This window comes from Sceloporus occidentalis, unplaced genomic scaffold (genome assembly GCF_023333645.1).
Source record: "Sceloporus occidentalis isolate IW3139 unplaced genomic scaffold, rSceOcc1.0.p SCAF_26, whole genome shotgun sequence".
Classification (NCBI taxonomy): Eukaryota; Metazoa; Chordata; class Lepidosauria; order Squamata; family Phrynosomatidae; genus Sceloporus; species Sceloporus occidentalis.
The window spans coordinates 8,102,413-8,113,358 of record NW_028317006.1 but is presented as its reverse complement, the minus strand read 5'-3'; the positions used below and the strand labels follow the sequence as shown (position 1 = coordinate 8,113,358).

At 42.6% G+C, this 10,946-nt stretch overlaps 1 protein-coding gene across 1 annotated transcript; it reads left to right on the top strand.

Moving 5' to 3' along the window:
• Positions 1-900: 900 nt before the first annotated feature.
• On the top strand, positions 901-9,966 carry LOC149300115 (protein GOLM2-like). Its single transcript, XM_089485557.1, has 9 exons — positions 901-1,227; positions 3,687-3,741; positions 4,113-4,215; positions 4,304-4,370; positions 6,359-6,494; positions 7,149-7,229; positions 7,543-7,677; positions 9,085-9,249; positions 9,896-9,966. The coding sequence occupies exons 1-9, from the start codon at positions 901-903 to the stop codon at positions 9,964-9,966; spliced, it is 1,140 nt and encodes a 379-aa protein (XP_089341683.1).
• Positions 9,967-10,946: the final 980 nt, after the last annotated feature.

Genomic DNA, 10,946 nt, shown 5'->3' with positions numbered 1-10,946 from the left:
AGAAACTCCCTTCTTAATGCATAATAAAATTAATACTTAACACAGCAACACTGAAAATACTCAGAGATGTCCAAATGCAGACGCTAAGGTGACCACATTGGCCATGTTTTGTAGAACACATTTAGCTGATCAGCACACATAGGGTTTGGGATCCTGCATCATGAAGGGCTGGAGTTACATCTCACACACACCGCAGGGGGCAATATGAGAAAATTATATGTGTCCTGGAAAATATGGCCAATGTGGTCACCCCAACAGACACGATGTCCATGTCAAAGTTTGCGGCGCATATGGATGTTCTTCATAAAACACTTTGTTGCCATGTCTGTAAAGTATTGAATCACAGTGGTCCGGGGCATAGTAAGTAGCTCTGTTTAAAACTATAAAATGTTGGAGATGGTGTATATTGTAAAGAATGTCCTGGGTCGCCATATTGTCTCTTGGTCAAAATATCCATTTCCTGTAGAGAGCTGTTCAACATAAGACAGAATAATAGAGATTCCTAAAAAGGATGATGTCATCCATAGAGCCGGAACAAGCAACGACATCACCACAGCAACCGGATCCAATGGTCACACCCCCCGGAGACAAGAACGCGGCCATGACAACGAATGCGGAACACTATTGCGCATGCGTAAAGAAAAACCCATTTCCCTTTTCTCCCTTCAGCCAACCTTAGTTATTCCGCACCTCAATCCTCCCGTGAGGCGTAGGCATTACTGAGAGGCGGGCCAATCACACCAAATCAGGGGTCTGAGTGCCAAAATCCTATTGGACAGCTCGGTCTCTTCTTCGCGTTCCTTGTCAGCAGGATCGGTTGCGCCGGAGCGGGCAGCTGTGTGAAAGACAGTCCGGGATCGGAGCTGGATAGGCCGCTGTGCGGGGGCTGTCTTGGCCGGCATGGTGGGCTTCGGAGCTCCGCGGCGTACAGGCCGCTTGCCACCCTTCGTGTTGGTCTCCCTCCTGGCAGTGATTGGCCTTTTGGCGTTTAACTACTGGAGTGTGTCCGCCCGGCAGGCCGCGCTGCATGACGAGCTGATGGCGCTGCAGGCGCAGGTGCAGCGCACGGAGGTGGCCCGGAGCAGGCTGGAGAAGCGCAACTCGGAGATGATGATGCAGGCGGACAGTCACCGGCGGCAGATGGAGCAGCGCCAGGGAGAGTTCCACAGCCTGGAGGAAAGACTGCAGGCTCGGGACCTGCAGGCCCAGCGCTGCGGACTGGACATGGTGAGGCGGGCAGCGGTGCGGGGGGCGGCCGGGTCCGTGTGTTGGAGCGGCCGGGACATTGCAGGCGATTCATGCTTTTATGCGGGCTGCCGGGGGAGTCTTTCCAAATTATCCGGGCAGCGCGAGCCGCCCTGTGTGTGGCTTCCTTTCTATGGGGGTTTAGCCATATGTAGAGCCCAGCCTTGGGACGATAGCAATAATACTAATAATGTTAATAATACTAATAATGCAGTCTGTATGGTATAAATCGCATCATTCTGCGTTAGAGTCGCAGATGCCGATATGTTTAGATCATCCCGTCTATTGTTTCGGAAGACATGGACTGGGATGGACACAGGTTTGTTTGCTCCGGGTTACAAGCTCTTCTAAGTAAACAAGATGCTTGTTAACGTAAAACCATCGCTGTCGTCTCTCTTTGATTCTGCGATCACCCGCTGCCTCGGTGTCAGAGAGAACATCAGGAAGTCAATGGCGAGACAAAAGGGCTTTGTCTCCCCCTCTGCTTTTTGTTGCCCAGATGTCCTTTCTCAGGGCAGTCTACTGATTGAAGACCTCCACTCACCGAAACACGGAGCTGACAGCAGATAGGAACCGTTCGGCTCATCCAGTCCGCCTGTACGCTAAAAATGATGGAAAGACTCAAACAGTAATCTGTCCTTGGGCTCGTCTTAAATTCAGGCCTGGGGAAATATCTATTTTTGCACATACTTTGATGTCTGTCCTCTGAGCTTGGCATACCTCTAAATGAATACAAATATTGATTAGTGGGACATGTTAATATTGTCAGGGTACCTAGCAATGTGTGCTAAGCGCAGGAAAACATACGTAAAGTATTCCATGGATATCTCTTAGAACTTGACTTTTCCAGTGTGACATCCGAAGCAGTGACTTTGGGCACTGCGGAGCAGCACTGGCCTCAACCCGTGTCTGTCACTGTTTGTTAAGCCAGAGTATTGTCATGAATGCATACATGTTTTGGTGTATTGTGCCTGCGTTTGTGTGCAGTTAATGTTACGTCAGTATTACGTGATGTTGTCGCGTGTGATGTGATCAGTGCTGTTTTTTCCAGGTGAATTAGCGTCTCAAATAGCGGAGGATCCCGGGTAAGCCATACGTACAGCTAAAGTATAAAGCTAGGGTTTGAGACGTTTTGCAACAAATATTACGTACGTACGTACGTATTCCTTACATCCGCAGGACAACAACGTATCCATACGGTGCAAGCTCTCCTTTATCCTGCACGTTACCGTAGGATTTTAACCCCCGCTTTATGTGGTTTTTGGGTGTGTTCTTCATACTAATGCTATAGAAGTTGTTTGTGAAGCAGATGACCGGTCGCGGTGCGTTGTAAATAAATGTACTTCCTTGTGACGGTGCTCGTCACACTGCATACACGATATCCGTGCGATTCCCAATAAATATGTTACTCATTACTCATTTCAGACAAGCCTGGCGTTTCTGTTTGAACTTTAGGTAATTGAGAGGCACGTGACTTCTGGGTTTAAAGTTTCATGATTAGGGATCGGTGGACATGCCTATTTTCAAGCGGCAATGTGACCGGTGTAATATGATTGCCCCGTGACCCCGAGCCTCCTAGTTCACATAGTATTTTCCTTGAAATTAGGTGTGTGGCTCTAGGTATGCACGTTTTACGTTTTTTAAGTAGCCCAATTTTATATTTATTTACCAGTGAAGTGAAAAATGACATATATTGTGTTTGATTGCCCCATATCTTGGTTAATGTTCTTTTCTGTGTCTCTTCCTCCAATTTAACGTCCTGTTTCTGGATTCCTGCGTCTCTCACGCCTGTTGCGCGTCTTTGGTTTGCTCAGTAATAATTTGCAATAACCTACTTCCGCCTATTACTCGACTGTCTTCGGAAAGTTATTTCTTTTTCTAGTCCAGCAAGTTTAAAAGTCCGTCTTTTCCTGATGTGGCAGAAGTGGGGCTTCCAGCTTTCCCTGCTTTTCTTCTTACTATTGTGTATTGGATTCTATCTCCTATGGTTTTAACAGAAAATCTTTCCAGATTCCCTTGATTTCAATATCAGATTCCCTTTTAGTTGATGTTAATGGCACACTCCAGCCATCGTGTGCACCATATTGCATAGGATAGCTGCGTAGTCCCTTTCGATTTTTCTGTTGTCCTTTTTGCAACTGAATGGGGAGAGTCTGCAGTCCTTCAGCTTTCCTGCCACTGATTAACTGTTAAAAGCAGCCAATTGGCAGCATAAATAGTCTGACCGCAGAGGAAGACAGCATCTGCAGCACCGGGGCTGCTGCTTCATTGCTTTATGTGGAGAGGTAGACCCTAATGCGTGTCCGATGCACATACATGCCTGTTGTTAGAATTGGTTTCTGTTACTGTTGTTAGTATTATGAGCTGTACATGAAATGTTTTCCTGGTACTGTGTTGGGTGTTAACCAGAAAGAATAAGGTTACCGCTTGTTTTCTTTCAGGCCAAGTTGCAGACCAATTTATCCAGTCAGATTGTAGACATCAATCACTTAAAGGGTAAGTAGAATGTTTCTATATATCTTATAGAAGCGTAGGGGTGACAAGAGAATCTCAGCTTGTGTTACAGTTCTTTGTGTTTTGTGAATAAATCAGATTGAAAACAAGATGTGTGAGTAAGTGCATCTTAAAAAGGGAACTGCCGCCATTACTGGTATCATATTTAAAATGTTGGTTTAGATAACCAGATTTTTGTCAATGTCGGACCTGTATTACTGTATATGGTGCTGTACTTTATCCCCGAGGAGAGAGAACTCTTTTCCGTGGGACTTGAATGATACGAGCGATCTGTGATGTGGAGCTTGCTGGCTGCAGCACTCTGAGAGCGAGCACTAACTTCTAGTAATTATCCCCGTTGCGCTTCTTTACAGAACAGCTCGCTGAGCTGCGACAGGAGTTCCTTCGTCAAGAGGATCAGCTACATGACTTTAAACGTAACAACACATTACTTCAGAAGATGCTACAGGAACAGAGGTAGAGCATTGTTACTGGGAGTCTAACAATGGCTGGGAAAACTAGTTACTGGAACGAGCCTTTCCTCTAATTGTGATCTCCATATCAGTCAGCAGTGTACACAGCAGCTTGCGGATCAGAAACGGGAGTATGAGAACAGCCTTAAGAAAATCCAGGTGGAAGAGAAGGTGAGTGACAATAAAACAGCATGGGGGGGTCACAGATATAGGTGAATTCTTGTCTGGGAGGATCTAGAAGAGGAAAAATGTTTTTTTTTATATTTTATGTATTCACGACATGCCCGATGTATAACATTACAATGTTATCCAGTGAAGTTAATCATTTCCACGGTAAGATTTGAGTGGGTGTGCGGAATAAAGGTGGAGCAGTTGTTTTAGAGGTGAAATTACATAGGGCAGTTAGCCATACACGGCAATCCCCACCAGAACAGGTATGGTCCAGGCAGGGTCCCCTGGATGTGCAGCCAAGGAACAAAGAATTAGATCAATGGTCCTCTGTTAACACTTTGGAGATTGTGCTAAAAGTCTTGTTCAACAAAGTTTTTGCTTAAATAGATGTTTGTCCAGATGTGAAAAGATGTGTAGCACCACCAGGTTTACCCCTGAACCTGTATGGTAGGTGGAAGGACTCTCCCGGTCCCTGTGTGCTCTTACGTACCCAGACATGCAGAGTAATAGGGGAGGTCAGTGACGGGGCTGCTTTTTATATTGTTGCCCAGTTCTTACTTAAAGTGAAGTGTTATTCTAACATAGAAACGTAGAATTTGATCGCAGATAAGAACTATTTGGAACATCTAGTCTCAACGTTTTTCCTGATATAAGGGGTTTAAACCCCTATCAGTCTTTGGTCAGGACCTATAGTGAGGAAAGCTTTGTCTATCCCATGCTTCTTTAAATCCCCTCGCTGTATTAGCCACCACTGTGTTAGGGATATTAATGACATAAAATACTGCTGCTGGGAGACTGTTCCATTTATCTAATACCTTCTGAGTAAAGTAGAACTTCCTTACATTGCATCTAAGCCTCTGGCCTTCATGCTTTAGACCATGACCTCTTGTTCTGACATTGCTCCATCTCTCCTGGACTCCATCAAAAGATGTCCAGACCATCAAAGTCTTGCCTACCAGTCTCTCCATTTTTGGAAAAACCAAGTTTTCTTGGTTTTAGTGTTGTGCAATGTAACCTCTCTCCTCATATTACACCACACTGATTGATGATTGCTGGAGCCCCAACGCGCTCCTACAGTGACATCTGAAATCAGGTCTCCATTAGTAAATACTAAATCCAGCACAGGTCCTTTTATCGTTGGCTCCTCTACCAACTGCTTTAGGCACGGTCCCTGTAAGGAATTTAGGATGTCTCTACTCCTGGCTGACGCAGCTGTTTGTATTTTTCAGTCTACATCAGGGAGATTAAAGTCTCCCATAATGAAAACCTCACCTTTCAATGACGTTGGTCGTTTCTTCGAGTAGTAGATTGTCACGCTCCTCTGCTTGTCCAGGGGGTCACTGGAAAAATGGATGTGATTGCCCATTTTCCCACTTTAGTATAATTCTGCTACGTTTCAAATCCTTATATACTCATTGAGCCTCTTCTCAATAATATATCTAATTCTGTTATTTTTTATCCTATATGATGTCTAGCTTCAGTGTTCTGCCTTAATATGTGTTTTCTAGCTACCTTTAGTGATGTATTTTGAGCTTATTGGTTTTAGTACAGACCTCAAATAGGCCTTTGCTGACTTAAGCCATAATACTTTACATTTGTATGATTCATATTGAACATGACGTCATGCCTTTCTTAAAGTATGTTACTTGGTATGCATACTGTACATCAAGAGCCAAGAAACGTATTACAAGTTGTGGAATTTGAGTGCATGATATTCGATGGGGTAAGAACACAGCTATGTTCAATCTGCTTTTAGAGAGCAAAAATAACATGGCACAAGAAGTCGCTCTTTCAATTGATCCTCTTTATAAATTACGAGAGTGCCAGATGGGTTGGTAGATTTGTATCTTCCAGGGGCAACCCACTTCTTGGATTTGGCAAATTCTGGGCTGTAGAATCTATTGAACCTCTATAGTAATGCTTTTGTTTGGAAATGTTACAACACTAAGCAGCCAACCCATTATTGTGTTGTGTAGACTACCTTAGAGAAGACATCTAGCAAAGATGTGTTGGTCGACAAAGGTGCTGAGAACGAGGTACACACTGAAGCTATAGAGAAGCAATACAACAAAGCAGAAGACCCGTCCGCCAACCGCTTACCCTACAGTAAAGGTATGGGCTGTGACCGAAGTACAAAAGATATACCCTATTTGCTCGATTATAAAACAAGGTTTTTTCTAGAGCAAAGGCTCTGAAAAATACCCCTCGTCTTATAATTGGTGTCGTCTTTTAACCAGACCTCAGATGGGTCTGACTATGAGACTAAGATCCAGATCCCCCGCAGCGCTGCAGGGGACCTGGATCCTTCTGTGTTATGCCCCCCCAACTTACCAGTGCTTCTGGTGTGTAGCCGGGCAGCGTGTAGACATCTACACGATTCGCGTAGACAACTTCCGCTGCAGCCGCAAGGAGGGGCGGTTAGCAGCGGAGGTTGGATTATGGGGAAAATGTCTGAGCTCTTCAGCAGTTTTTTTTTTTGTTTTGTTTTTTTTTTAAACAAACAGGTTGTCTGAAATAAATGCAGATTTACTATGTAGAATATTTGTTTTTAGAAATTTGAAGACCCGCTTGACATTATTTTTGACTCCACTGCTAAAGCTTTCTGGCATTGTCTCTTTTGTTTGAGCATGAGTTGCTACTTGTGGATAGCCATGGGACTGTAGATTGCTGGATGGCGTTGTTTGCATCCACAAACTACATATTTTCGGGAAACAAAGCCGGTAAACTGCATTATAGCAATAACTCCCGAATGATCTTGTCTCTTAGATGCTGTAAAAGTTGATGGTGATGCAGGAATGCCAGAGATAGAAGACAGCGACCCAGCTAAAGAAGACACTGTAGCTACTGGTGAGTGTCAGCATATAAAAGTCACAAACTCAGTGAAGACGCTTCGACCTGTTACTAACACACCATTCAATTGTTTGTGCAGCTGGAGTAAAGTTGGAGAAAGCTTTGCTTTCCAATGAGGGTGGAGTGCAGGCATCAGAGAAACATCCCTCAATGCAACCCAACCCTTTTACAGAGTCCAAAGGTATGTGGATATCGGCATGTATCCTTTGCTTTAAGAACACAATCTGTTTTCTGTGCTTTTTATTATTTCATCTTTCACCTTGAGCTTGTATGTAAAATCAATATGACCCTGTTTCCACTTACTTTCTAGTAAAGTACATTCCAACGGCTCTCAAGAAAGAGTCTGGGCTTCCCCTGGCTGTTAATGACCTCAACATTGAGCCACTTGTTCCCAAGCAAAGTCCAAGAGAACCAAAGGCAATAGAGTTTCCTAACCTTAAACAAAGTAAGTTTGACCTGTGTGTTGTGATCTTTGTTTTTAGATTGAATTTATTGTGACGGGACAGAGACTGTTTGTACTTTTTTGTGTGTCTGATATATATTTTTTTATTATTATTTCTACTAACGTTTTATTTGTAGGACCAAGGGATCTTGTGTTGTGTTACTACAATCACTACAGTACAGCTTACAATCTACACCATTTAAATTTGTTTTCGGTCCATAAACATTATAGAGATCGACAGCATGTGCATCTGCTTTAATGCAGTTTCATGCTTACGATTTGCCCAAATTGCATAAACTCTAGCAAAAAGATCGAATATTAAGATTTTGAAACCTGCATTTAAAAGAATCCTATGTTTTATAGAACAGTGCACAAAAAATGTTTACAAACTGCATATGCAATCTACCTTATATATATAATCTTTATACACACTTTATATTGGAACCGACTTCAGATCAGGAAATTCATTGATACTTTTTACTACCACCTTCTTTCATATAAACTTTCTTAATGCGCAAAGCTTAGTATTTATATTCTAGCGGCCGTGTGCTCTTCTAAAATATATATATATATATTGCCATGCCATGCAATGTCACCACTGTCCACACAACTGGATACATTTCCCAAATCACCAGTTGTTTTGCAGATGGAATTAATGGAGTATAGTCAGTAGTATGATAACCATAGGTTCATTGCTGTTGGTTAGACAGTCTAGAAGTCCGTGGTACCAATCTGGGATGACGGGTGTGTTTCTTTTCTTTCATGCTTCTGTTTATGGTGGCTCTCTGAGCTATATTTGTAAGGTTGGGCAGTTCTGGGACAAAGTGCTAAATTTAAGTCATCATCATCATTGAACCCAACAGAATATTTGTGCTGTTTGCTCTAAATGTCTCCCTTTGTCCAGAATTGTGCAAATTCTTTGAATAGTCTGGTCATATATGTGTATTTGTCATATATGTCTTTGTCTTCCTATCAATGATTCTTTCTTACCTGCTTACTCAGTGAGAGGTTTTTACTGACTATCTCTTGTAAACTCATGGGAGGGCCATCTTTAATCTTCATTTGCGTAGTTATCTGTTTTGTTGAACTCCGGTGCTACAGATTAGCATGCATACGATATAATTCCGCTGGACGTGTCACTTAGGTAAATGCATAGACACATTAGGCCAAGTCTCCTGGATCTCTTCTCAAACTGTGTCAGTTTAAAACCATTGCTATGAAATACATTGTATCAGGCATTCTAAGAATCTTTATTTTAATAGTTATCTGTTTTTCAACAATTTTGGATTACCCTCTTGGCTCTTCTGTTGTAAACTATGCTAATATTTCATGTTTTATCTCCTTATTTCTCTTGATCTGCCTCCTTTTATTTATCTTTTCTGCTCCTTTCTTTCAACCCCGACTTCCCAGGCCGGTTCTTTGATGAGAATGAGTCCCCTGTAGATCCTCAGCATGGTTCAAAAGTGGCAGATTATAACGGGGATGATGGGAACGTGGGAGAATACGAGGCAGACAAACAGGCAGAGCTGGCTTACAATGAGGAAGATGATGGTGATGGGGGAGAAGATGTGCAAGGTGAGCTTGGGCTACATCTCTGCATGACACAGTCCCCCTTTATTCGCCATCGTGTTTGTTGAGCAGGATCTCCTTACAATAGAACAAGACCATTTTAGGACACATCACGTCACACTGTAACATGTCAGTGTTCCAGTTACGTCCAGTTTGATACATATTCACTATTTATAACCTTTCCAGAAGATGTTATTGTAGGTAATGATGCCTAGATGGGCTAATTATAGTTTTCTTATTCTTATATTAGAAGTGGTAATTTATGATGGTGCGTTGTCATGACTACACTGTACTTTGCCAACCTGTGTGTTTGACATCTTGGAGTTGTACTCTTCTTCTGTAACATCAGTGTTTTATGTGGGTTGACAATCTGTGGCTGTTGTGATGTTGCTACTCCGATGATACTCTGGCAGCTGTAGACTTAGCATCAAGGGTTATGTAGTCCCACAGCAAGTGTAGACCTTCTTGCTGGCTTTTCCTTAATCTAAAGTCGTATTTGTTAGGCAACATCAAATGTTAAAAAATAAGTTTGCCATAAGGTACGCATATTCTATTGTGTGAAGTAATGAGAGTTGGTGATGCAATTATCCTGTGCCTTTATTGAGTATTGCGGTTACCAGGCTTCTTTCATAGAATGCTCTTTTTCTTGTAGAAGATGACATCCATGACGGGCAGGGAGATGCTGCTGAATATCGAAAAGATCGTTTTGGTGAAACCCTGTAACCAGCTGCCTGGACCAAACAAATGACCATTTAAAAAGTGCCACATGTTGGGGACACTATGGCCTATTGTATGTCCCATAAGAAGCAACTCAAAGACCAAGAACACTTATTGATGGGAGTGGTGCAAGAAAGGATCTGTACTGTCTTGTCGCCTCTCTCGGTGTTGGATGGATAGACCCTGTGCTGGAAAAACTCTGGATTAATTAGTCTAACAAATACCACCCTGTGCTGACTGAAGTGAGTTGCTTTCCTCCAAGCTTGGAGTTGACACTCCTGCCTGTATAGTGGGACTGTAAATAGGAAACCCATGTTGGGAATTCAGGACTTAATTTTCCCTTCTTCCTTCCTAGTTTTTAATGAGTGAGCTGGCGAATAAGATATATATATTGTGAATAATAGATTTAAGGAAAATCTGCCTTGGATCCAATGTGATGAGCCATGATTATGACTCCATCTTTCCATCCAATATGGACACTGTATGGTTCTTAAATGAACTTTGCCTCATGGCTCCAAAATGCCATATTTAGACCCTGAGTCATGTAGCAGGGCTGTTTGAATGTGGAAGGTGAAGGGCTGCCATAAATATCCCCCACCCCCCCCTTTTAAGCAGGGTCAGAGCTTCAGTCAGTGTGCAGAATAGCCAAGTACCGTTTGTTGTTTTTTTTTTTTTGGTTTTTTCTTGTTGCAAATATTTGTATATTATGTGTAACATGTGTGAAAGGAATCACAAGTTGTACTGTATAACCCAGACAAGCCGTTCCAGAATGGACTTCTACTGCAGATGGGTAACAAAGATGGGTCATCTTCTCCTTGTCAATAACAGTGGTAGGGGATTGCAATGAGATATTAATGAAAATAATGTAAACCTTAATTCTTTCAGAGCTTGGCATAGCTCTCATTTTCCCAGTGATGTACATTGGTTTGTTTGCCTGCCGGCAGAATTTAATTGTACACAGAGTTTAAAGAATAGAGTTCCTAGAT